Source organism: Oncorhynchus masou, unplaced genomic scaffold, assembly GCF_036934945.1.
Source record: "Oncorhynchus masou masou isolate Uvic2021 unplaced genomic scaffold, UVic_Omas_1.1 unplaced_scaffold_1560, whole genome shotgun sequence".
Taxonomy (NCBI): domain Eukaryota; kingdom Metazoa; phylum Chordata; class Actinopteri; order Salmoniformes; family Salmonidae; genus Oncorhynchus; species Oncorhynchus masou.
In genome coordinates this window covers 53,355-77,187 of record NW_027005658.1, presented here as the reverse complement: position 1 = coordinate 77,187, position 23,833 = coordinate 53,355, and the positions used below count along the sequence as shown (strand labels likewise).

Genomic DNA, 23,833 nt, shown 5'->3' with positions numbered 1-23,833 from the left:
AGGAGAGGTCCATCACTGGAGTCATGAGGGGAGGAGAGGTCCACCACTGGAGTCATGAGGGGAGGAGAGGTCCATCACTGGAGTCCTGAGGGAAGGAGAGGTCCATCACTGGAGTCCTGAGGGGAGGAGAGGTCCACCACTGGAGTCATGAGAGGATGAGAGGTCCACTACTGGAGTCCTGAGGGGAGTAGAGGTCCACCACTGGAGTCATGAGGGGAGGAGAGGTCCACCGCTAGAGTCCTGAGGGAGGAGAGGTCCACCACTGGAGCCCTGAGGGGAGGAGAGGTCCACCACTAGAGTCCTGAGGGGAGGAGAGGTCCACTACTGGAGTCATGAGGGGAGGAGAGGTCCACTACTGGAGTCATGAGGGGAGGAGAGGTCCACCACTGGAGTCATGAGGGGAGGAGAGGTCCACTACTGGAGTCATGAGAGGAGGAGAGGTCCACCACTGGAGTCATGAGGGGAGGAGAGGTCCACCACTGGAGTCATGAGAGGGGAGCCGAGAGCAGTCTGCACAGTGGTACACTTCTCCAGAAGCAACAAACTGGGGGAGGGGGAGAGAGGGGGAGGGGGAGAGGGGGAGAGAGGGGGGGGGAGAGGGGGAGAGAGAGGGGAGAGAGGGGGAGAGAGGGAGAGAGAGTGAGAGAGAGGGGAGAGAGGGGGAGAGAGGGGGGGAGGGAGAGAGGGAGGAGAGAGGGGAAGAGGGGAGAGAGAGGGGGAGAGGGAGAGAGATGGGGAGATAGAGAGAGGGGAGAGAGTGGTAGAGAGAGGGGGGGGAGAGAGGGAGAGAGGGGGGGGAGAGGGGGAGAGAGAGGAGAGAGGGGAGAGAGAGAGGGAGAGAGGGGGAGAGTGGGGGGAGAGAGGGAGAGAAGGGGGGAGAGAGGGAGAGAGGGGGGAGATGAACAGTGCTTGGTGTTGATCTTTGACAGTGTATCTCCTGACAGTAATGTAGTATCCCTGACCTGCCTATAGCTTTGCTATGTGGTTCAATGGTTCCATCATGTCTCCAATAGGTAGAAATACAAGAAACGAGCAGAATGGATTTAGTTATGAATCAATGCATGTTAGTCAAACAATCAATGTATTTGTTGTCTATTTATTGTCTACCTTTGAGCTTATTTACAACATGATGCTTATACTGTATTCAATGTGTCTAAAATATGTCATTATTAATTATTTGATAATGAAACAAGCAATATCATGACACTGAACAATATAGTATTACATAATATAAAATAGAGAATGACCAGTAATGACTGACAGCAATACAAAGTAAAACATATTTTAACACATCAGGAACAACTCCAGAGATACAAACATTTAAAAGCTCTTGTCAATATTATTCCTTTTTGTGTCACTAAGACAAGACATAACTTTATATGTTATAAAAATCTGGAATTGGCAAAATCCCATAAAAAAGATAAGCAATACAATCTACAGATAGTAAACAGATAAGTTGACATGTTGAATCTGTAAATGAACCCACAAATGCTGATGCTCCAGATACTCAACTCGTCTAAAGAAGTCCAGTTTCATTGCTTCTTTAATCAGCGAGCACAACAGTTTTCAGCTGTGCTAACATAATTACAATATGGTTTTCTAATGATTAATTTACCTTTTAAAATGATAAACTTGGATAACACAACGTGCCATTGGAACACAGGAGTGATGGTTGCTGATAATGGGCCTCTGTCTGCCTTTGTAGATATTCCATAAAACATCTGCATTTTCCAGGTAGAATAGTAATTTACAACATTAACAATGTCTACACTGCATTTCTGATCTATTAGATGCTATTTTAATGGACACATTTTTTTGCTTTTCTTTCAAAAACAAGGACATTTTAAGTGACCCCAAACTTTTGAACGTTAGTGCACAAACTCAAAAGTTAAAGCTCATTGTCTCAAACCTTCTAGATTAAAAAGCAATATCATAGTAAGAGAATAGCATTATGAGGCCTAGCTTTGGTTTGATGCTGTTGCTCTTCAGTCCAGGTTCTGTGGTGGTTCTCTTCAGTTCAGGTTCTGTGGTGGTTCTCTTCAGTCCAGAATCTTTGGTGATTCTCTTCAGTCCAGGTTCTGTGGTGGTTCTCTTCAGTCCAGGTTCTGTGGTGGTTCTCTTCTGTCCAGTTTCTGTGGTGGTTCTCTTAAGATCTCATAATTGGAGGGCTCAGCATGTATCTGAGGGCTGTGTCACTGCGAAGTCCCTCACATTCTGAAAGGAGACACATTGAATGAGCACTTTACAAACCACTCCCTCTAACACTTGTATGTACACGGACACACAGACTGCATTATAAGAGACTTACTGCCAGGGTGTCATACTCTGGTGACCTGGTCTTCATGTTCAGAGATGTGTACATGTCACTGTTGGGGTCAGGATGGACACTCTGGGGGGTGGGGGGAAGAGGGGAGAGAGAGAGAGAGGGAGAGACAGAGCGAGAAACACAAATACTCTCAATACTGTATAGAGCACAAATCCATTAATCCATCCACTTACTGTCTATGTCTGTGGCATTAGGATTGAAATAGCTTTGGTTGTTGACAATATTACCTGTGTGTCTGCTGTGTCATCACTTCCTCCTGTGTGTCTCCTGTAATGAGGGACAGAGTGAGTTCTGCTCTCTACTGACCTCTAGAAGTTGATATGTTACTAATAGAGTTCATGTAAATGGCTGGCTCACCTCTTCATATAGCAGTAGATGGTGAGTAGCAGAGCTCCAACAGTCAGGACAGCCCCCATCCCCATCACAGGAACCCAGAGAAACACTGCTGTAGTATCTTGAGATTTTAAATGCAAGGTGGAGATATGACATAGAAGAAACCAGGGAAGAAGAAAATAAAACAATTATTTAACATCCAACACTTCCCACACTGCCCCTACTCGGATGGTATCGCGCCGTCCCAACCTTCGCTCTCTCTCCCCCGCTACTCTCTCCTCTTCCATCCTATCATCTCTTCCCTCTGCTCATACCTTCTCCAACCTTTCTCCTGATTCTGCCTCCTCAACCCTCCTCTCTTCCCTTTCTGCATCCTTTGACTCTCTATGTCCCCTATCCTCCAGGCCGGCTCGGTCCTCCCCTCCCGCTCCGTGGCTCGATGACTCATTGCGAGCTCACAGAACAGAGCTCCGGGCAGCCGAGCGGAAATGGAGGAAAACTCGCCTCCCTGCGGACCTGGCATCCTTTCACTCCCTCCTCTCTACATTTTCCTCCTCTGTCTCTGCTGCTAAAGCCACTTTCTACCACTCTAAATTCCAAGCATCTGCCTCTAACCCTAGGAAGCTCTTTGCCACCTTCTCCTCCCTCCTGAATCCTCCTCCCCCTCCCCCCTCCTCCCTCTCTGCAGATGACTTCGTCAACCATTTTGAAAAGAAGGTCGACGACATCCGATCCTCGTTTGCTAAGTCAAACGACACCGCTGGTTCTGCTCACACTGCCCTACCCTGTGCTCTGACCTCTTTCTCCCCTCTCTCTCCAGATGAAATCTCGCTTCTTGTGACGGCCGGCCGCCCAACAACCTGCCCGCTTGACCCTATCCCCTCCTCTCTTCTCCAGACCATTTCCGGGGACCTTCTCCCTTACCTCACCTCGCTCATCAACTCATCCCTGACCGCTGGCTACGTCCCTTCCGTCTTCAAGAGAGCGAGAGTTGCACCCCTTCTGAAAAAACCTACACTCGATCCCTCCGATGTCAACAACTACAGACCAGTATCCCTTCTTTCTTTTCTCTCCAAAACTCTTGAACGTGCCGTCCTTGGCCAGCTCTCCCGCTATCTCTCTCAGAATGACCTTCTTGATCCAAATCAGTCAGGTTTCAAGACTAGTCATTCAACTGAGACTGCTCATCTCTGTATCACGGAGGCGCTCCGCACTGCTAAAGCTAACTCTCTCTCCTCTGCTCTCATCCTTCTAGACCTATCGGCTGCCTTCGATACTGTGAACCATCAGATCCTCCTCTCCACCCTCTCCGAGTTGGGCATCTCCGGCGCGGCCCACGCTTGGATTGCGTCCTACCTGACAGGTCGCTCCTACCAGGTGGCGTGGCGAGAATCTGTCTCCTCGCCACGCGCTCTCACCACTGGTGTCCCCCAGGGCTCTGTTCTAGGCCCTCTCCTATTCTCGCTATACACCAAGTCACTTGGCTCTGTCATAACCTCACATGGTCTCTCCTATCATTGCTACGCAGACGACACACAATTAATCTTCTCCTTTCCCCCTTCTGATGACCAGGTGGCGAATCGCATCTCTGCATGTCTGGCAGACATATCAGTGTGGATGACGGATCACCACCTCAAGCTGAACCTCGGCAAGACGGAGCTGCTCTTCCTCCCGGGGAAGGACTGCCCGTTCCATGATCTCGCCATCACGGTTGACAACTCCATTGTGTCCTCCTCCCAGAGCGCTAAGAACCTTGGCGTGATCCTGGACAACACCCTGTCGTTCTCAACCAACATCATGGCGGTGGCCCGTTCCTGTAGGTTCATGCTCTACAACATCCGCAGAGTACGACCCTGCCTCACACAGGAAGCGGCGCAGGTCCTAATCCAGGCACTTGTCATCTCCCGTCTGGATTACTGCAACTCGCTGTTGGCTGGGCTCCCTGCCTGTGCCATTAAACCCCTACAACTCATCCAGAACGCCGCAGCCCGTCTGGTGTTCAACCTTCCCAAGTTCTCTCATGTCACCCCGCTCCTCCGCTCTCTCCACTGGCTTCCAGTTGAAGCTCGCATCCGCTACAAGACCATGGTGCTTGCCTACGGAGCTGTGAGGGGAACGGCACCGCAGTACCTCCAGGCTCTGATCAGGCCCTACACCCAAGCAAGGGCACTGCGTTCATCCACCTCTGGCCTGCTCGCCTCCCTACCATTGAGGAAGTACAGTTCCCGCTCAGCCCAGTCAAAACTGTTCGCTGCTCTGGCCCCCCAATGGTGGAACAAACTCCCTCACGACGCCAGGACAGCGGAGTCAATCACCACCTTCCGGAGACACCTGAAACCCCACCTCTTCAAGGAATACCTAGGATAGGATAAGTAATCCTTCTCACCACCCCCCCCCTTAATGATTTAGATGCACTATTGTAAAGTGGCTGTTCCACTGGATGTCAGAAGGTGAATTCACCAATTTGTAAGTCGCTCTGGATAAGAGCGTCTGCTAAATGACTTAAATGTAAATGTAAATGTAAATTTAAATACAGGCCAACTAATACTATGTCATATGGTATGATAAGTGTGTAAAATTACTAATTCTATGTCATATGGTATGATAAGTGTGTAATATTACTAATTCTATGTCATATGGTATGATACGTGTGTAATATTACTAATTCTATGTCATATGGTATGATAAGTGTGTAGTATTATTAATTCTATTTCATATGGTATGATAAGTGTGTAATATTACTAATTCTATGTCATATGGTATGATAAGTGTGTAGTATTACTAATGATTATTTATTGTTGTTGACCTGTGTGATTATCAATGAATAGATGAAGATGAGGTGAACTTACACTGAACGTCCACAGACACAGAAGAAGAGTTGAGTCGTCCATATTTATTCTCAGCCTCACAGTAATATTCTCCTCTGCCCTCAGAGCTGATGTTAGTGATGCTGTAACTCTGTCCTGATGCTTTTGGTGAGGCTACGTTCTTCTTGTACCAGGTGTATTTGTCCACAGGTGGGTTGGCATCACTGCTGCAGGTCAGAGTCACTGAACTGCCCTCCACTATTTCACCAGAGGGACTGACTGACACTGAGGTGTTCTTTGGAGCATCTAGTAAAGCAGAAGTTGGGGTTTAGGACTGTTGTATACTACCTCAAATGACGTCATGTCTAAAAAATGTATATATCTAAAGTCAGAGAACTATCACTTACACAAAACATGAACAATAATATATTTAGAGATACTTTAGGACTTTAGTCTACTAAACTATTCTTCAAGTGTCTGAGGTACTGAACATTCTAACTATAGACATGCATACATCTATGACATTGTCTGTAATTTCTATGAATGATGAATATTGATAGATAAAGCAGTAATACTCTTCTTATTGACCTTAAATGATTGATACTTTCTAAGTAGAATAGTAGTTTAATTCATACTCACACACTGCAGGAGAGTGGAGGTCCTCATGGTGTTCTACAGCACAGGAGTAACTGTCCACAGAATGACCCAACACTACTAGGGTATTACTAGAGTATTGTTGGGAAGTGGGCTCATCTAGACGTTGTCCATTCTTGTACCAGATGTAGGTGGGGTTGTCAGTCAGAGTACAGGTGGTGATACAGGTCAGTGTCTTCTGTCCCTCTGCAGCAGGAGTCACCTTCACCTGCAGACCTGAAACAATATGTATAAAACCACATACACCTCTGTGTTAACAGGATGGTTAATATATTTATCCTGTAATTCATTATGGTTTACAGTTGTATCATACAGTGTAGTATTACCTGTGACAGACAGAGTTGTTCCTGGGAAACTATGACCCCATTCAAAGTTGTTTGTTTTAAAAGTGAAGCGATACTCAGCTGAGTCCTCCTCTCTCAGATCTGTGATTCTCAGGGTGAAGGGACCTCTGTATGGTCCAGTGTACTCCACACGACCTGCATACCCTGGGTCAGTGGTTAGGTCTTCAGGGGTCGACTTATCACTTCTGAACCAGAATGATGATGTGGTGTAATAATAACCACCATAAGTACAGGATATGTCCACTGTTGACCCCTTCAAGACACAGATTCTCCTCTTGGTGTAAGTCACTCTGTTGCAGCTCTGACCCTGAACACCTGAAACACAGTGACATAACACGAGGTGGCATGGGGCGGCAGGGTAGCCTAGTGGTTAGTGCGTTGGACTAGTAACCAGAAGGTTGCGAGTTCAAACCCCCGAGCTGACAAGGTACAAATCTGTTGTTCTGCCCCTGAACAGGCAGTTAACCCACTGTTCCCAGGCCGTCATTGAAAATAAGAATTTGTTCTTAACTGACTTGCCTGGTTAAATAAAGGTAAAATTTAAAAAAAACAAAAAAACAACTAGATTATATTCTCAGTTCTATCTAGAAATGCTAAAAGTTCTCAAGTTCTCAAAGTGAAACCAACACACACAGAGGTTAAACAGTATTGTTAATAAAGAAACACTCACACACTGCAGGAGAGAGGAGATCCTCATGACCTTTTACAGCACAGGAGTAACTATCGTCATAGCTACTGGAGACTGAGTCTTTGTACTGGGGGGAGGTGCTCTCATTTAGATGTTGTCCATTCTTGTACCAGATATAGATGGTGTTGGGGTTACTCAGAGTACAGGTGGTGATACAGGTCAGTGTCTTCCTATTACTTGTGTCTGTTACCTCCACCTGCAGTTCTGAATGCAGAGTGTATTAAAACACAATGGAACAATCCACTCTAGATTAATACAATTGTACTGTTCTCATTGGGCCTAGTCCTAATTTGAGACAAACGTAAATCTGTGTGCCATAAATCATGTAATCTATTGATTTAAGTAAACATATTACTGTTGGATCTGTTGTGTCTCAAGTTAAGATTCGTCTTTTGATTAATTTCATATTTGTCATTTGAAGTGGTGCGTTATTCTATGTACAATATCACAATACCTGTGACAATGAGAGTGACATAGTCATTGCGAGGAATCCAAGAGGAGGATTTTGTTGAAAACATGAAATAATATGCTGCAGCATCACTCCATTTCAGGTCTGTGATTGTCAGGGTGCAGTCATTCTCCTTATTCCCCCGGTACTCTATACGATCCTCATATTTATCTTGGATATCATAAGTATACCAGACACCCATCTTCCAGTTATACCATGTGGTTGTTGTAACTTTATGACCTCTGGGATATGTGTAAGAGCAGGACAGATCCACTGTTGACCCCTTCAAGGCACAGATACTATTCTTGGTGTAGGTCACACTCCAGACACCCTGACCCAGTACCACTGAAACAAGGTCACACAACACAAAGGTATCAGAATTAGGTCTATTGGCTCGCACTGACAGTAGGGTTTGTACCCACTTTGTTGCCATAGTTGCTGAGTTGTGTGTAAATGGAAACCACAGATAAGCATCACTCAGTGAGGTGTGAAAGATAACTATTTAAAGTGAAGTGGAGACTCCTAACAGAACACACCAGAATAACATTATGATTCTTATCCTTTTAGAAATGTCTGTAGATTGATAAACAGAGCAACTAAAAGATAAGAATGAGACCATACCTGCTACAGACCAGAGAAAGACCCCCAACACACTTCCTGCTGTTCTCAAGGCCATTGTTGCATCTCCCACCCTGCAGTCTTAGAAACATAAACAACAACTCACTCTATAGCTGGTGAATAACTACATACATACCATCAGGGGCAGCAGGTAGGGCTCTAGTCAAAAATAGTGCACTCAATAGGGTGCACTCAAATGGTGTCATTTGGGATGCAGGAATTAAAAACTCACATTATCATGGCTTTGAGTGGATGGTGTGTAAATAACATTTGTCATAATAGTTTGGTAATATGGAGTGTGTCAGTTGTTTTGGCAGGTAGCATAGTGGTTAAGAGAGTTGATACATAGAACTCTAAATGGGGCACAGGGCCTCATTACTGAAAATGAACCAGGCTCATATTGTATTGTGTTTTATTGTGCTATATGGTTGTCTATGTGAAAACTGTCTGTCTGTAAGTCTATTGCACAATGTATGTAATGTGTGTGATGTGTTGCATGTCTGTCTACATCTGTCTATTTAAGATGACTTGATGTATGATGCAAAATCTATTTCCTAATGGATACAATCAGTCATCATCAACAACAACAACCACATATTGAACAGATCTGTATTACTGTAAACATATTTCTACATTGATTATTCAGAAGCTGTTTTATTCTCAGAAACCCAAATATAGAAGGATAAATGTTCCATATTTTACGGTCCGTCAAGCTGTACAGCAGCATAAAGGCTGACCACCAGGTTGAATGATAACTGCTATCACCAAGCTGTACAGCAGCCTAAAGACTGACCACCAGGTTGAATGATAGCACCAAGCTATACAGCAGCCTAAAGACTGACCACCAGGTTGAATGATAGCACCAAGCTATACAGCAGCCTAAAGACTGACCACCAGGTTCAATGATAACTGCTATCACCATGCTGTACAGCAGCCTAAAGACTGACCACCAGGTTCAATGATAACTGCTATCACCAAGCTGTACAGCAGCCTAAAGACTGACCACCAGGTTGAATGATAACTGCTATCACCAAGCTGTACAGCAGCCTAAAGACTGACCACCAGGTTGAATGATAGCTGCTATCACCAAGCTGTACAGCAGCCTAAAGACTGACCACCAGGTTCAATGATAACTGCTATCACCAAGCTGTACAGCAGCCTAAAGACTGACCACCAGGTTCAATGATAACTGCTATCACCAAGCTGTACAGCAGCCTAAAGACTGACCACCAGGTTGAATGATAACTGCTATCACCAAGCTGTACAGCAGCCTAAGGACTGACCACCAGGTTGAATGATAGCACCAAGCTATACAGCAGCCTAAAGACTGACCACCAGGTTGAATGATAGCACCAAGCTATACAGCAGCCTAAAGTCTGACCACCAGGTTGAATGATAACTGCTATCACCAAGCTGTACAGCAGCCTAAAGACTGACCACCAGGTTGAATGATAGCTGCTATCACCAAGCTGTACAGCAGCCTAAAGACTGACCACCAGGTTCAATGATAACTGCTATCACCAAGCTGTACAGCAGCCTAAAGACTGACCACCAGGTTCAATGATAACTGCTATCACCAAGCTGTACAGCAGCCTAAAGACTGACCACCAGGTTGAATGATAACTGCTATCACCAAGCTGTACAGCAGCCTAAGGACTGACCACCAGGTTGAATGATAGCACCAAGCTATACAGCAGCCTAAAGACTGACCACCAGGTTGAATGATAGCACCAAGCTATACAGCAGCCTAAAGTCTGACCACCAGGTTGAATGATAACTGCTATCACCAAGCTGTACAGCAGCCTAAAGACTGACCACCAGGTTGAATGATAGCTGCTATCACCAAGCTGTACAGCAGCCTAAAGACTGACCACCAGGTTCAATGATAACTGCTATCACCAAGCTGTACAGCAGCCTAAAGACTGACCACCAGGTTGAATGATAACTGCTATCACCAAGCTGTACAGCAGCCTAAGGACTGACCACCAGGTTGAATGATAGCACCAAGCTATACAGCAGCCTAAAGACTGACCACCAGGTTGAATGATAGCACCAAGCTATACAGCAGCCTAAAGACTGACCACCAGGTTCAATGATAACTGCTATCACCAAGCTGTACAGCAGCCTAAAGACTGACCACCAGGTTCAATGATAACTGCTATCACCAAGCTGTACAGCAGCCTAAAGACTGACCACCAGGTTGAATGATAACTGCTATCACCAAGCTGTACAGCAGCCTAAGGACTGACCACCAGGTTGAATGATAGCACCAAGCTATACAGCAGCCTAAAGACTGACCACCAGGTTCAATGATAACTGCTATCACCAAGCTGTACAGCAGCCTAAAGACTGACCACCAGGTTGAATGATAACTGCTATCACCAAGCTGTACAGCAGCCTAAGGACTGACCACCAGGTTGAATGATAGCACCAAGCTATACAGCAGCCTAAAGACTGACCACCAGGTTCAATGATAACTGCTATCACCAAGCTGTACAGCAGCCTAAAGACTGACCACCAGGTTGAATGATAACTGCTATCACCAAGCTGTACAGCAGCCTAAAGACTGACCACCAGGTTGAATGATAACTGCTATCACCAAGCTGTACAGCAGCCTAAAGACTGACCACCAGGTTGAATGATAACTGCTATCACCAAGCTGTGAGGATAAACAGCAAGTGACACACACACACACACTTTTCTTTAAGGGGGTAGCTCAGCTTCAATATTGCAGATAGATTGTGGCTTCCATCAATGTAATTGTCTGAATCATTTCCAATTCCCTATTCATATTTGTTGTAAATATATACAATATATATCAAATATAAATATATATATACATTATATTTAATATATATGAATATATATATACAGTATATATCATATATGTCATTTAAACTCAGCAAAAAAGAAAAGTCCCTTTTTCAGGACCCTGTCTTTCAAAGATAATTTGTAAAAATGCAAATAACCTCACAGATCTTCATTGTAAAGGGTTTAAACACTGTTTCCCATGCTTGTTCAATGAACCATAAACAATTAATCAACATGCACCTGCGGAACGGTCGTTAAGACACTAACAGCTTACATACTATCGGCAATTAAGGTCACAGTTATGATGTTAAGTTTGCTGAAAATAAACACAGTTGACAGTGAGAGGACGTTTCAGTTTTTATATATATTTTTTGTAAATATATTTTCCACTCAATGATCATGCTGCTGCTCCCCCTATGGTCATTCCACCCCAGCCCCTCTACAGTCTTTACTCTGCCTCCACCCCAATGGTCATTATTCATCACTGCCAGAGTTATTATCTATATAGTACTAGTTCTACTTCTATTGTTTTCATTACCATTTTTCATCATTTTATTTCACTAGTCCTGCATATTGGAGCTCGAAGCCTAAGATGTTCACTGTAGCCTGCAATTACACCTGCAACAATGTGCATGTGACTATTAATGAAACTATCTGAATCTTTATTATTGTCCCCTAACCCTATCTCACCTCCTCTATGTGGAGTAAACTAATGACAAACAACAAAGACAAAATGTTGTGTTACTATCCTGGTGGGGACCAAAACATTTATTCCCATTCAAAATGTTTTTCATAACCACTGACCCTAATCTTAATCGTAACCCCTAAAACTAAATCCAACTCATAATCCTAACCCTCAACCAAAAATAGCCCTTTTCCTTGTGTGGACCTGTGAAATGTACCCACTTGTCCAACTTTTCCTTGTTTTACTGTCCTTGTGAGAACTTCTGGTCCAAGGACAGTAAAACCACACACACACACACACACACACAGACACACACCACACACACACACACACACACACACACACACACACACACACACACACACACACACACACACGCTATACATTGACTGTGGTTTAGGACTGCATTATTCTATGTATGGTGAGGTCTCTTGTGAAAAGGAAGCATTTCAGTGTAAATTGAAAATGGACGAAAGTCAGCACACAATATTTCTTCTTTTGAGGAGTGGACCTACATTTTAAAAACAGGCAAAATGTGACCAAATCCCATCACTCCTCATCAGCTGCATCAAAGTGGTACTGAAGGTTCCAGTGTCCTAGACAAGGAGTCTCCCTACTGGCATCTCTTAACATTTCTGCAGCCTCCTCTCTTCATATGATGTCCTCATTCATTTGTCCAGTGATATAATGCCACTATGATATTATGTTACACTGGTTGCTTCCCAAATGCACCCTACGTGCCCTGGTCAAAAGTAGTACACTATTAACTTCTCTAGGATAGGAGGCAGCATTTTCACGTTTGGATGAAAAACGTGCCCAGAGTAAACTGCCTCCTACTCAGTCCCAGAAGCTAAAATATGCATATCATTTTTAGTATTGGATAGAAACCACTCTGAAGTTTCTAAAACTGTCTGAATCATGTCTGTGACTATAACAGAACTTATTTGGCAGGCAAAACCCGAGGACAAACCATTCAGAATTAGTTTTTGGGGGTCACTCTCTTTTCAATGGGTTTTCATTGGGAATCCGGTGTTTTTCTGGATCAAACAAGCCAAATAAATGGACATTTTGGATATATATCGACAGAGTTAATCGAACAAAAGGACCATTTGTGATGTTTATGGGACATATTGAGTGTCAACAGAAGAAGCTCGTCAAAGATAAGGCATGAATTATATCTTTATTTCTGTTTTGTGTCGCACCGGGAGTGTTGAAAGATGATTGTCTGTGATTGTTAGCTGGGGTGCTATCCTCAGATAATAGAATCGTTTGCTTTCGCCGTAAAGCATTTTTCAAATCTGACACGTAGGCTGGATTCACAACCAGTGTAGCTTAAATGTGGTATATTGAATGTGTGATTTCATGAAAGTTTGATTTTTATAGTAATTTATTTGAATTTGGCGCTCTGCATTTTCACTGGATGTTGGCCAGGTGGGACGCTACCATCCCACATATCCCAGAGAGGTTAAAAATGATTAACCTATGCCACGCTGTATCTTGGTCCAACCATCCTTACAACGACAAGCGTTACAGAGATCCCAACACCCACGGACCAAGCAGCTTGCCCACAAGGAGCAGGGATCCTGGGCCTGGGAGGAAAGCCAGAAGTGGAGGACATCCTGGACGTGGGACGAAATCATGACAGGAGACATGGAAGCAGGCGGAGGTAGCGAAGAAACAACAACAATGACACCGGGGTTCGCGGCCATGACGGAAACCCGGGAGGCAGCCTCAAAACAGTGGTGGTTGGCAGAGCCAAAGTGGGAACCAGAACCAGCTCCCTGTACTCACCGTGTGGAGTTGGTCACCGTTCAGGTGCCATGTTTTGCAGTTTTACGCACCGTGTCTCCAGTGCGCCTCCACAGCCCGGTGCGTTCTGTGCCAGCTCCCTGCACTTGTCGTGCTAATGTGGGTATCTGTCCAGGATGGGTTGTGCCGTCTCAGCGCTCCTGGTCCCCAGTATGCCTCCAGGGTCCAGTATATCCTGCGCCGGCTCTACGCACTGTGTCCCCAGTGTGCCTTCACAGCCCTGTTCATCCTGTGCCAGCTCCCCACACTTGCCGTGTGAAGGTGGTCATTTGTCCAGGACGGTTGCGCCAGCTCTGCGCTCCAGACCCCCAGTGCGCCTCCATGGTCCAGTATATCCTGTGCCGGCTTCACGCACCCGGCCTCCAGTGCGTCTCCCCAGCCTGGTACGTCCTGTGCCAGCTCCACGCACCAGGCCTCCAGCGATGGTCTGCAGTCCAGAGCCTCCAGTGATGATCCGTGGCCCGGAGCCTCCAGGGATGATCCATGGCCCGGAGTCTCCAGTGATGACCCATGGCCCGGAGCCTCCAGTGATGATCCATGGCCTAGAGCCTCCAGTGATGATCCATGGCCTGGAGCCTCTAGAGACAATCCAAGGTCCGGAGCCTCCAGTGAGGGTTCCCAGTACAGAGCCTCCAGCGACGTTCTGCAGTCCAGAGCCTTCAGTGATGATCCATGACCCGGAGCCTCCAGTGATGATCCACGGCCCAGAGCTTCCAGTGATGATCCACGACCCGGAGCCTCCAGGGATGATCCTTGGCCCGGAGCCTCTAGAGACGATCCAAGGTCCGGTGCCTCCAGCGGGGGTTCCCAGTCCAGAGCCTCCGTTGACGATCCATGGTCCGGAGCCTCTGGCGACGATCCATGATCCGATTCCTCCGCCGACGATCCACGTCCAGAGTCCCCGGCAGCAATCTACGGTCCAGAGTCCTTGGCGACGATCCGCGGTCTGGTTTCTCCGGCGTCGATCCTGTTCCGGTTCCACGGAAGAGGAGGGATCCGCGAGCGGAGCAGGGTCTACGTCCCGAACCGGAGCCGCCACCGAGGCTAGATGCCCACCCGAACCCTCCCCCATAGAGTCAGGTTTTGCGGCCGGTGAACGCACCTTGGGGGGGGTCCTGTCACGCCCTGACCTTAGGGAGCCTTTTGATTCTCTATTTTGGTTAGGTCAGGGTGTGACTAAGGTGGGTACTCTAGTTTTTTGTATTTCTATGTTGGCCTGGTATGGTTCCCAATCAGAGGCATCTGCACGTTCGTCCAACCATCCTTACAGTGACGAGCGTTACATTGGGACACAACCCCTGTTGGTCATTGTGTACAGTACCGGTACCTAATAATAATGTCCTCAAACATTTTGGGTCAATAACAACATAACAAACGAATAAAACACAACACTGGCTAGAACTTGACCAAGTCACATTTAAGCACACAAACACTGATGTCTGTAGGAGTATAAGCCACTATTATATTATGTTACAATGTTGGCCCTTATGTACAGCAGAGAAGGCTGGTGATAGAAGGAGATGGTGCTGCAGTGGATGCTAATTTGTGTTTTTTATGCTGGTCTTAACTTTTTTTGTTCTTAATGTCTCTGCCATCATTTTGTAACAGCTCTGGGTGTAGCTGGTGCAGAGGAGTCAGGTGCAGGACAGCAGAGATAAATAATACACTTCATTTTACTCAAGACTTAAAAATAGTCAATAATACCTAGCCGGACCGTAAATACGGACCGTAAATACAACAAACAATCACTCACAAACAAACATGGGGGACAGAGGGTTAAATAATGAACAAGTAATTGAGGGAGTGAAACCAGGTGTGTAAGACAAGGACAAAACAAATGGAAAATGAAAGTGGATCGGTGATGGCTAGAAGGCTGGTGATGTCGACCACCGAACGCCGCCCGAACAAGGAGAGGGACCGACTTCGGTGGAAGTCGTGACACATTTCCTTTGGCCTACAGCTTCTAAACATCACAACAGTGATCACTAAACTTGATTTGGACTAAAATTTCAACTTCAACGAGTCTGCAACATTGGACATCCTGCTTACTCCGGACGAGACCCTGATCCCCGGCAACCCTGATCCCCGGCAGCCGTGAGTCAAGCGAGCAGGCATCCTGACGAGATTACGTCGGTGATCAAATAGATCAACAAATAGACCAACAAACTGGATGAGCTCGAAAACTATCCTGTCAACGGGACCTGAATAACTGTAACATATGTTTCTCAGAGTCGTGGCTGAATGTGGATTTACATCGTGGATTTACATCTTGCTGATTTGTCTACACTCTTAGAAAACAAATGGTGCTATCTAGAACCTAAAAGGGTTATTTGGTTCTCCCCATAGGAGAACACTTTGAAGAACTATTTTTGTTTCCAGGTAGAACATTGTTGGGTTCCATATAGAACCCTTTCCACAGAGGGTTCTACATGGAACACAAAAATGTTCGACCTGGAACCAAAAATAATTCTACATAGAACCAAAAAGGCTGATCCTATGGGGACAGCCGAAGAACACTTTTGGATCCTCACCTGTGCAACTAGGAGGAACAAAACTCCAGTTCACCTATACTCTACACATGAATAAAAGGCCCTCCCTTGCCCTCTCTTTGGCAAATCAGACCATACCTTTGTCCTCCTGCTTCCTGCCTACAAGCTAATACTCAAACAGGACCTACCAGAGACACGCTCAATATGGAAGTGGTCCGATTTAGTGGATGCTCAGCAACAGGACTGTTTCACTAGCACAGACTAGAATATGTTCCGGGATTCATCCAATAACATTGAGGAATTGACCACGTCTTTCACCGCTTCATTAATAAGTGCATCGCCAACATTGTCACCACAGTGACTTACAGACGTACCCCAACCAGAAGCCATGGATTACAGGCAACATCTGCACAGAGCTAAAGGCTAGAGCTTCCGCTTTCAAGGAACGGGACACTAATCCGGACGCATAAAGAAATTCTGCGACCACATCGAGATGAGCAATCAAACCGGAAACACGTCAATACAGGACTAACGCTGAATCCTACTTTGCTGGCTCTGAAGCGAGAAGCATGTGGCTGGGCTTGCAAACTATCATGGATTACAAAGGGAAATCCAGCCGCAAGCTGCCCAGTGACACAAGTCCACCAGACGAGCTACAGTAAGTTACTTCTATGCTCGCTTAGTCTATTATCGCTCCTGATGCCTAGTCACTTTACCCCTCCCTATGGGACAGCAGGTAGCCTAGCGGTTAAGAGCGTTGGGCCAGTAAAGGTTGCTGTTTTGACTTCCTGAACTGGCAAAAGCAGTAAATTCTGCAGTTCTGCCCTTGAGCAAGGCAGTTAACCCACAACAACAACTGCTACCGGGCGACGAATACGTCCATTTATACAGCCCCACGCACCTCTCTGATTCAGAGCGGTTGAATTAAATGTAGAAGACACATTTCAGTTGAATGCATTCAGTTGTGCAGCTGACTAGGTATCCCCCTTTCCCTTATATGTATGTACACAAACACCTCATTACCTCGTAGCCCTGCACATCGACTCTGTACTGTGGAACAGATGTTATTTTTACTCGTTGTTGATATTCGTTAATCACTCTGTATTTATTCCTTGTGTCACTATTTCCCTCAAAACATTTATACAGTGTAAGTATCCAGACCCCTTTACCTATTTCGACATTTTGTTACGTTCCAGCCTTATTCTAAAATGGAATAAAGAACAATTTCCCTCATCATTCTACACACGATACACCATAAAGACAAAGCAAAAACTGTTTTTTTACACAAGTATTCATAACCTTTGTTGAGATTAGAAATTGAGCTCAGGTGTATCATGTTTCCATTGATCGTCTTTAAAATGTGATTGGAGTCCACCTGTAGTAAATTCCTGTCTATATAAGGTCCCACAGTTGATTATTCATGTCAGAGAAAAAACTAAGCCATGACGATGAAGGAATTGTCTGTACAGCTCCGAGACAGGATTGGGTCTAGGCAAAGATTTGGGGAAGGGTACAAAACATGTCTGCAGCATTGAAGGTTCCCAAGAACACAGTGGCCTCCATCATTCTTAAATGGAAGAATGGAGCAATCGGAGGAGACATGCCTTGGTCAGGTAGGTGACCAAGAACTCTATGGTCTCTCTGACAGAGCTCCAGTGTTCCTCTATGGAGATGGCAGAACCTTCCAGATGGATAACCATCTCTGCAGCACTCCACCAGTCAGGCCTTTATTGTAGAGTGGCCAGATGGAAGCCAGATGACAGCCAGCTTGAAATTTGCCAAAAGGCACCGAAATGAGACTCTCTGTTCTGATGAAACCAAGATGGAAGTCTTTGGCCTCTCATGTTAAACCTACTCCTAAACACAACCCACCATCACTGTGTCTCATGTTAATACTACTCCTAAACACAACCCACCATCATTGTGTCTCTTGTTAATACTACTCCTAAACACAGTCCACCACAACTGTGTCTATACTACTCCTAAAGCTCTTACGAAGCATTCATTCAATCACTCAAAACTCTTACTTTAGGCCATTTTCAAAATGTCTCCACAACAATCTGTTGATCTGAGAGCTCTTAAAATAGCATGCACAAGTCTTTATGTGAAACCACATGTCCAACGTACACACACACACACACGCACACACATGTACACACACACACACACACACACACACGTACACACACACACACTCTCACACACACACGCACACGTACACGTACACACACACACACACACACACACACACACTTATCATTGTCCAATTTTCACTGTGGTCTTTTATACTACATACAGAACCATGTAAACACTGTGTTGACTATACTATTTATAACGTTAACATTTTAATGACCTACCTTGCCCTTCTGAGTTCTGTATACACAGGTCAAAGTTCCATGATGTTATTCAATTAGAACCCATTCCATTTAAACACCCATGACCATCACTCCTCATCGGCTGCATCAAAGTGGTACTGAAGGTTCAGTGATCTAGACTAGAGCACCAATGGGTGGTCCTGGGAACCAAACCCATAACGTTGCAGGTGCCATGTTCTACCAACTGAGCTACAGAGGAACATGTTCTGTAAAGTCTAATGTGTATATACAGATTTCTGATATGACTCGGGAGGCCTGTCAGAGGACAGACAGGAAAGGAGAACAGGGAAGTGATACTGAGTGTGTGCATTTAAACCAACAAAACCACAACCCACCGTCACTGTCTCATGTTTATACTACTCCTAAACACAACCCACCGTCACTATCTCATGGTAATACTACTCCTAAACACAACACACCATCACTGTCTCATGTTAATACTACTCCTAAACACAACCCACCATCACTGTGTCTTAGGTTTATAATACTCCTAAACACAACCCACCATCACTGTGTCTCATGTTAATACTACTCCTAAACACAACCCACCATCACTGTGTCTCATGTTAATACTACTCCTAAACACAACCCACCATCACTGTGTGTCATGTTAATACTACTCCTAAACACAACCCACCATCACTGTGTCTCATGTTAATACTACTCCTAAACACAACCCACCATCACTGTGTCTCATGTTAATACTACTCCTATACACAACCCACCATCACTGTGTCTCATGTTAATACTACTCCTAAACACAACCACCATCACTGTGTCTCATGTTAATACTACTCCTAAACACAACCCACCATCACTGTGTCTCATGTTAATACTACTCCTAAACACAACCCACCATCACTGTGTCTCTTGTTAATACTACTCCTATACACAACCCACCATCACTGTCTCATGTTAATACTACTCCTAAACACAACCCACCATCTCTGTGTCTCATGTTAATACTACTCCTAAAGCTCTTACGAAGCATCCACCTAATCACTGTTACTTTCAGTCTTACTTTAGGTCATTTTCAAACAAGTCTCCACAACAATCTATTGCTTTCAGAGTCCTTAAAATACCATGCTAAAGTATTATATGCGTAACCACATGTACAATACTGTATCAGATTAAATATGCAGAAATACATCTACAGAGTATACTGTACATAACAGAAAAACAAAACATACATTACAATAGCATCGCCATGCACATAACAGGATACAGAAGTTCATGGAAACAAACAAATGATAAAATAAACATATTTTAAGATATCATCAAGCATACTTACAGAGTGATGTGGAGATGTGTTGCAAGTTAACTTACTGGAAGTCTATATAAATAGACACTGAGTGTGAGGTTTGAAGTCCGGTTGACACAACATTGAAGCAGTCAGGGACGATAGAGTTGAATAGAGGGCGTACTTGCTTCAAAGCCTGTTTTAGCATGGCTAAAGCCATTGAATACACCATTTCAGTTGGTATACCGACTGTTATTAAACTTATGGAAGTTGAAGATATTAACTACTTTAATACGGAAATAGCCCTCAATGGTGCTGCTCATTCTGTCACAGAAGACATCATGACTAAGATGTCAAGATGTACCTTCTATCCAACTCTATGTCAGGGACCAAGAAGCTTATGCAGAGAAGGCTTCCTTCAGCAGTCACACAGACAGTGTTCGAGAACATCAAAACTGATGTATCATGGGTAAATTGTGACTGACTGAATGATCTATAAATAATATTGAGTAGTTATTCATCATGCAAGGTGATTTGTAGATCTCGACTTGCCTATAAAGTCAGCTACAATGTCGAATACTCCCACATTTACAAAAATCCCATTCAAGTCACGGGACTGGTATTAACATTCTCTCATCATGTTCAAATCATCTAGAAGTGACTTTGTTGACCTTCACAACGCATTTTTTTAAACTTTTGATTGATTTCGAAATGTGCGAGAAATGCCTCTTATCAGTCACATGACGAATGGGATTTGTGCCACGAATGCTAAAACGTTAGCAAGTGGAAACAGTGTCAGGGGAAACTAAACCAAAGCAGGGACTGATGTCACCATGTTCATAGACTGCTAAAAGGGAAGGGAAACCAATGTGTCATTTTGTAACTTGGGTGAACCTTCATTATATTATAACAATATATTAGCAAGAGAATAGAGTGTAAGGACTAGCTTTGGTTTGGGGCCATAGCTCTTTAGTCCAAGTTCTGTGGTGGTTCTCTTCCCTTCAGGTTCTGTGGTGGTTCTCTTCAGTGCAGGTTCTGTGGTGGTTCTCTGCTCTCCAGGTTCTGTGGTGGTTCTCTTCCCTTCAGGTTCTGTGGTGGTTCTCTTCCCTCCAGGTTCTGTGGTGGTTCTATCAGTCCAGGTTCTGTGGTGGTTCTCTTCTCTCCAGGTTCTGTGGTGGTTCTCTTCCCTCCAGGTTCAGTGGTGGTTCTCTTCCCTCCAGGTTCTGTGGTGGTTCTATCAGTCCAGGTTCTGTGGTGGTTCTCTTCCCTGGATGGTCTGATATACGGAGTGCTGAGCGTCTCTCTGAAGAGATGTGAACGTGTCACTGTGGGGGATTTTCACACTCAGAGAGACAGTGACACAGGAAACACAGTATGAGCACTTTACACACTGCTCTATAGCATTCTCTCTCACTTTGTAACGGCTTTCTTCTGTTGAAGGAGGAGCGGACCAAAATGCAGCGTGATGGTTACTCATTTTTATTGAATGAAAGTAGACTAGACGTGAAATAACTGAACATGTACAAAAACAACAGACGGAAACGTGAAAAACTATACAGCCTGTCTGGTGAAACTAAACACAGAGACAGGAACAATCACCCATGAAAACACTCACAGAATATGGCTACCTAAATATGGTTCCCAATCAGAGACAACGATAATCACCTGGCTCTGATTGAGAACTGCCTCAGGCAGCCATAGACTATACTATACGCCCCACAAAAACACACCACAATAACCCATGTCACACCCTGGCCTGACCAAATAAATGAAGATAAATATAATATATTTCGACCAGGGCGTGACAGAACCCCCCCCCCCCTAAGGTGCGGACTCCCGGACGCACATCAAAACAATAGGGAGGGTCCGGGTGGGCGTCTGTCCATGGTGGCGGCTCCGGCGCGGGACCCCACTCTATTAATGTCTTAGTCCCCCTTCCTCGCGTCCTAGGATAGTCCACCCTCGCCGCCGACCATGGCCTAGTAGTCCTCACCCGGAACCCCACTGGACTGAGGGTCAGCTCGGGACAGAGGGTCAGCTCGGGACAGAGGGTCAGCTCGGGACAGAGGGGCAGCCTAGCACTGAGAGGAAGCTCAGCCAGGTAGTTGGATCTGGCAGATCCTGGCTGACTGGCAGATCTGGAAGAGTCTGGTTGACTGGCAGATCTGGAAGAATCTGGCTGACTGGCAGATCTGGAAGAGTCTGGCTGACTGGCAGATCTGGAAGAGTCTGGCTGACTGGCAGATCTGGAAGAGTCTGGCAGATCTGGAAGAGTCTGGCTGACTGGCAGATCTGGAAGAGTCTGGCTGACTGACGGATCTGGCTGCTCCATGCTGACTGGCGGCTCTGGCTGCTCCATGCAGACTGGCAGCTCCATGCAGACTGGCAGCTCCATGCTGACTGGCAGCTCCGGCTGCTCCTTGCAGACTGACAGCTCCATGCAGACTGGCATCTCCGGCTGCTCCATGAAGACTGACATCTCCGGCTGCTCCATGCAGACTGACAGCTCTGGCTGCTCCATGCAGACTGACAGCTCTGGCTGCTCCATGCAGACTGACAGCTCTGGCTGCTCCATGCAGACTGACATCTCTGGCTGCTCCATGCAGACTGACAGCTCTGGCTGCTCCATACAGACTGACAGCTCTGGCTGCTCCATGCAGACTGACATCTCTGGCTGCTCCATGCAGACTGACAGCTCTGGCTGCTCCATGCAGACTGACATCTCTGGCTGCTCCATGCAGACTGACAGCTCTGGCTGCTCCATGCAGACTGACAGCTCTGGCTGCTCCATGCAGACTGACAGCACTGGCTGCTCCATGCAGACTGACAGCTCTGGCTGCTCCATGCAGACTGACATCTCTGGCTGCTCCATGCAGACTGACAGCTCTGGCTGCTCCATGCAGACTGACAGCTCTGGCTGCTCCATGCAGACTGACAGCTCTGGCTGCTCCATGCAGACTGACAGCTCTGGCTGCTCCATGCAGACTGACAGCTCTGGCTGCTCCATGCAGACTGACAGCTCTGGCTGCTCCATGCAGACTGACATCTCTGGCTGCTCCATGCAGACTGACAGCTCTGGCTGCTCCATGCAGACTGACATCTCTGGCTGCTCCATGCAGACTGACAGCTCTGGCTGCTCCATGCAGACTGACAGCTCTGGCTGCTCCATGCAGACTGACAGCTCTGGCTGCTCCATGCAGACTGACAGCACTGGCTGCTCCATGCAGACTGACAGCTCTGGCTGCTCCATGCAGACTGACATCTCTGGCTGCTCCATGCAGACTGACAGCTCTGGCTGCTCCATGCAGACTGACAGCTCTGGCTGCTCCATGCAGACTGACAGCTCTGGCTGCTCCATGCAGACTGACAGCACTGGCTGCTCCATGCAGACTGACAGCTCTGGCTGCTCCATACAGACTGACAGCTCGGGCTGCGCTAAACAGGCGGGAGACTCCAGCAGCGCTGTAGAGGAGGAAGGCTGGTTCCCAATCAGAGACAACGATAATCACCTGACTGATTGAGAACTGCCTCAGGCAGCCATAGACTATACTATACACCCCACAAAAACCCCAAGCCAAAACACACCACAATAACCCATGTCACACCCTGGCCTGACCAAATAAATGAAGATAAATATAATATATTTCAACCAGGGCGTGACACACTTCTACTTTCTGTGTTCATCTCTCTCCGTCTCACTCTCACCCACACACAAACAAACACAAATATTATATACAAAATAAACACATATATGAATATGTTATAACATACCTACTGCCAGAGTGTCTGGTCCTCATTTTCAGTGGTGTGTGTGTCCTAGTTAGGGTCAGGATGGACACTCTGGAGAGAGAGCTGTGTCAAGGTACAGTGAAAATAGTAGAAAGAGACTGACACAGTAAAAAATAAAAGCAGTAACTTATCAACAGGTAGTGTGTTGATAGAATGACCATCTGTAGAGCATCTATCCAGACTATCCAAATAAAGTGACTAAAAAAACTATATCACTGTACTTGCACATAGCTGAGTCACACTCTCAGATCTCTGATTGTCAGGGTGTGGCCATTCCTCTTGTTGCTACAGTACGTCACATGACCTGTGTAGTCTTGTTCATCACTCAGAGTCACATGATTCCCCTCAGCATCATTTCTAGTGAACCAGAAGGTTGTTGTGATTGTATAGCCACTGGGATATGTGTAAGAGCAGGAC

The 23,833-nt window shown here is 45.8% G+C and overlaps 1 protein-coding gene across 2 annotated transcripts; it reads right to left on the bottom strand.

Annotated features, from left to right (window-relative positions):
• Positions 1 to 1,082: 1,082 nt before the first annotated feature.
• Positions 1,083 to 20,200, bottom strand: LOC135531229 (B-cell receptor CD22-like). Of its 2 annotated transcripts, none has more exons than XM_064959352.1 (11): positions 19,679 to 20,200; positions 8,222 to 8,299; positions 7,607 to 7,945; positions 7,135 to 7,356; positions 6,447 to 6,779; positions 6,106 to 6,336; positions 5,509 to 5,772; positions 2,684 to 2,780; positions 2,554 to 2,593; positions 2,309 to 2,389; positions 1,083 to 2,214 (listed from the first exon to the last, which is right to left on the bottom strand). In XM_064959352.1, exons 2-11 carry the CDS (start codon positions 8,274 to 8,276, stop codon positions 2,170 to 2,172), a joined length of 1,707 nt encoding a protein of 568 aa, XP_064815424.1. In that variant the 5' UTR covers positions 8,277 to 8,299; positions 19,679 to 20,200; the 3' UTR covers positions 1,083 to 2,169. The 2 variants fall into 2 exon arrangements, with proteins under 2 accessions (XP_064815424.1, XP_064815425.1); XM_064959353.1 differs by lacking the exon at positions 19,679 to 20,200 and adding an exon at positions 18,370 to 18,749.
• Positions 20,201 to 23,833: the final 3,633 nt, after the last annotated feature.

Excerpts from the sequence above, each read along its gene's own strand:
- LOC135531229 (XM_064959352.1), bottom strand. The coding sequence starts at position 8,276 with ATGGCCTTGAGAACAGCAGGAAGTGTGTTGGGGGTCTTTCTCTGGTCT. Across the intron at positions 5,773-6,105 it reads CCTCCACTCTCCTGCAGTGT|ATGCTCCAAAGAACACCTCA; the intron begins GTGAGTATGAAT and ends CTGCTTTACTAG. Across the intron at positions 2,215-2,308 it reads CAGAGTATGACACCCTGGCA|AATGTGAGGGACTTCGCAGT; the intron begins GTAAGTCTCTTA and ends GTCTCCTTTCAG.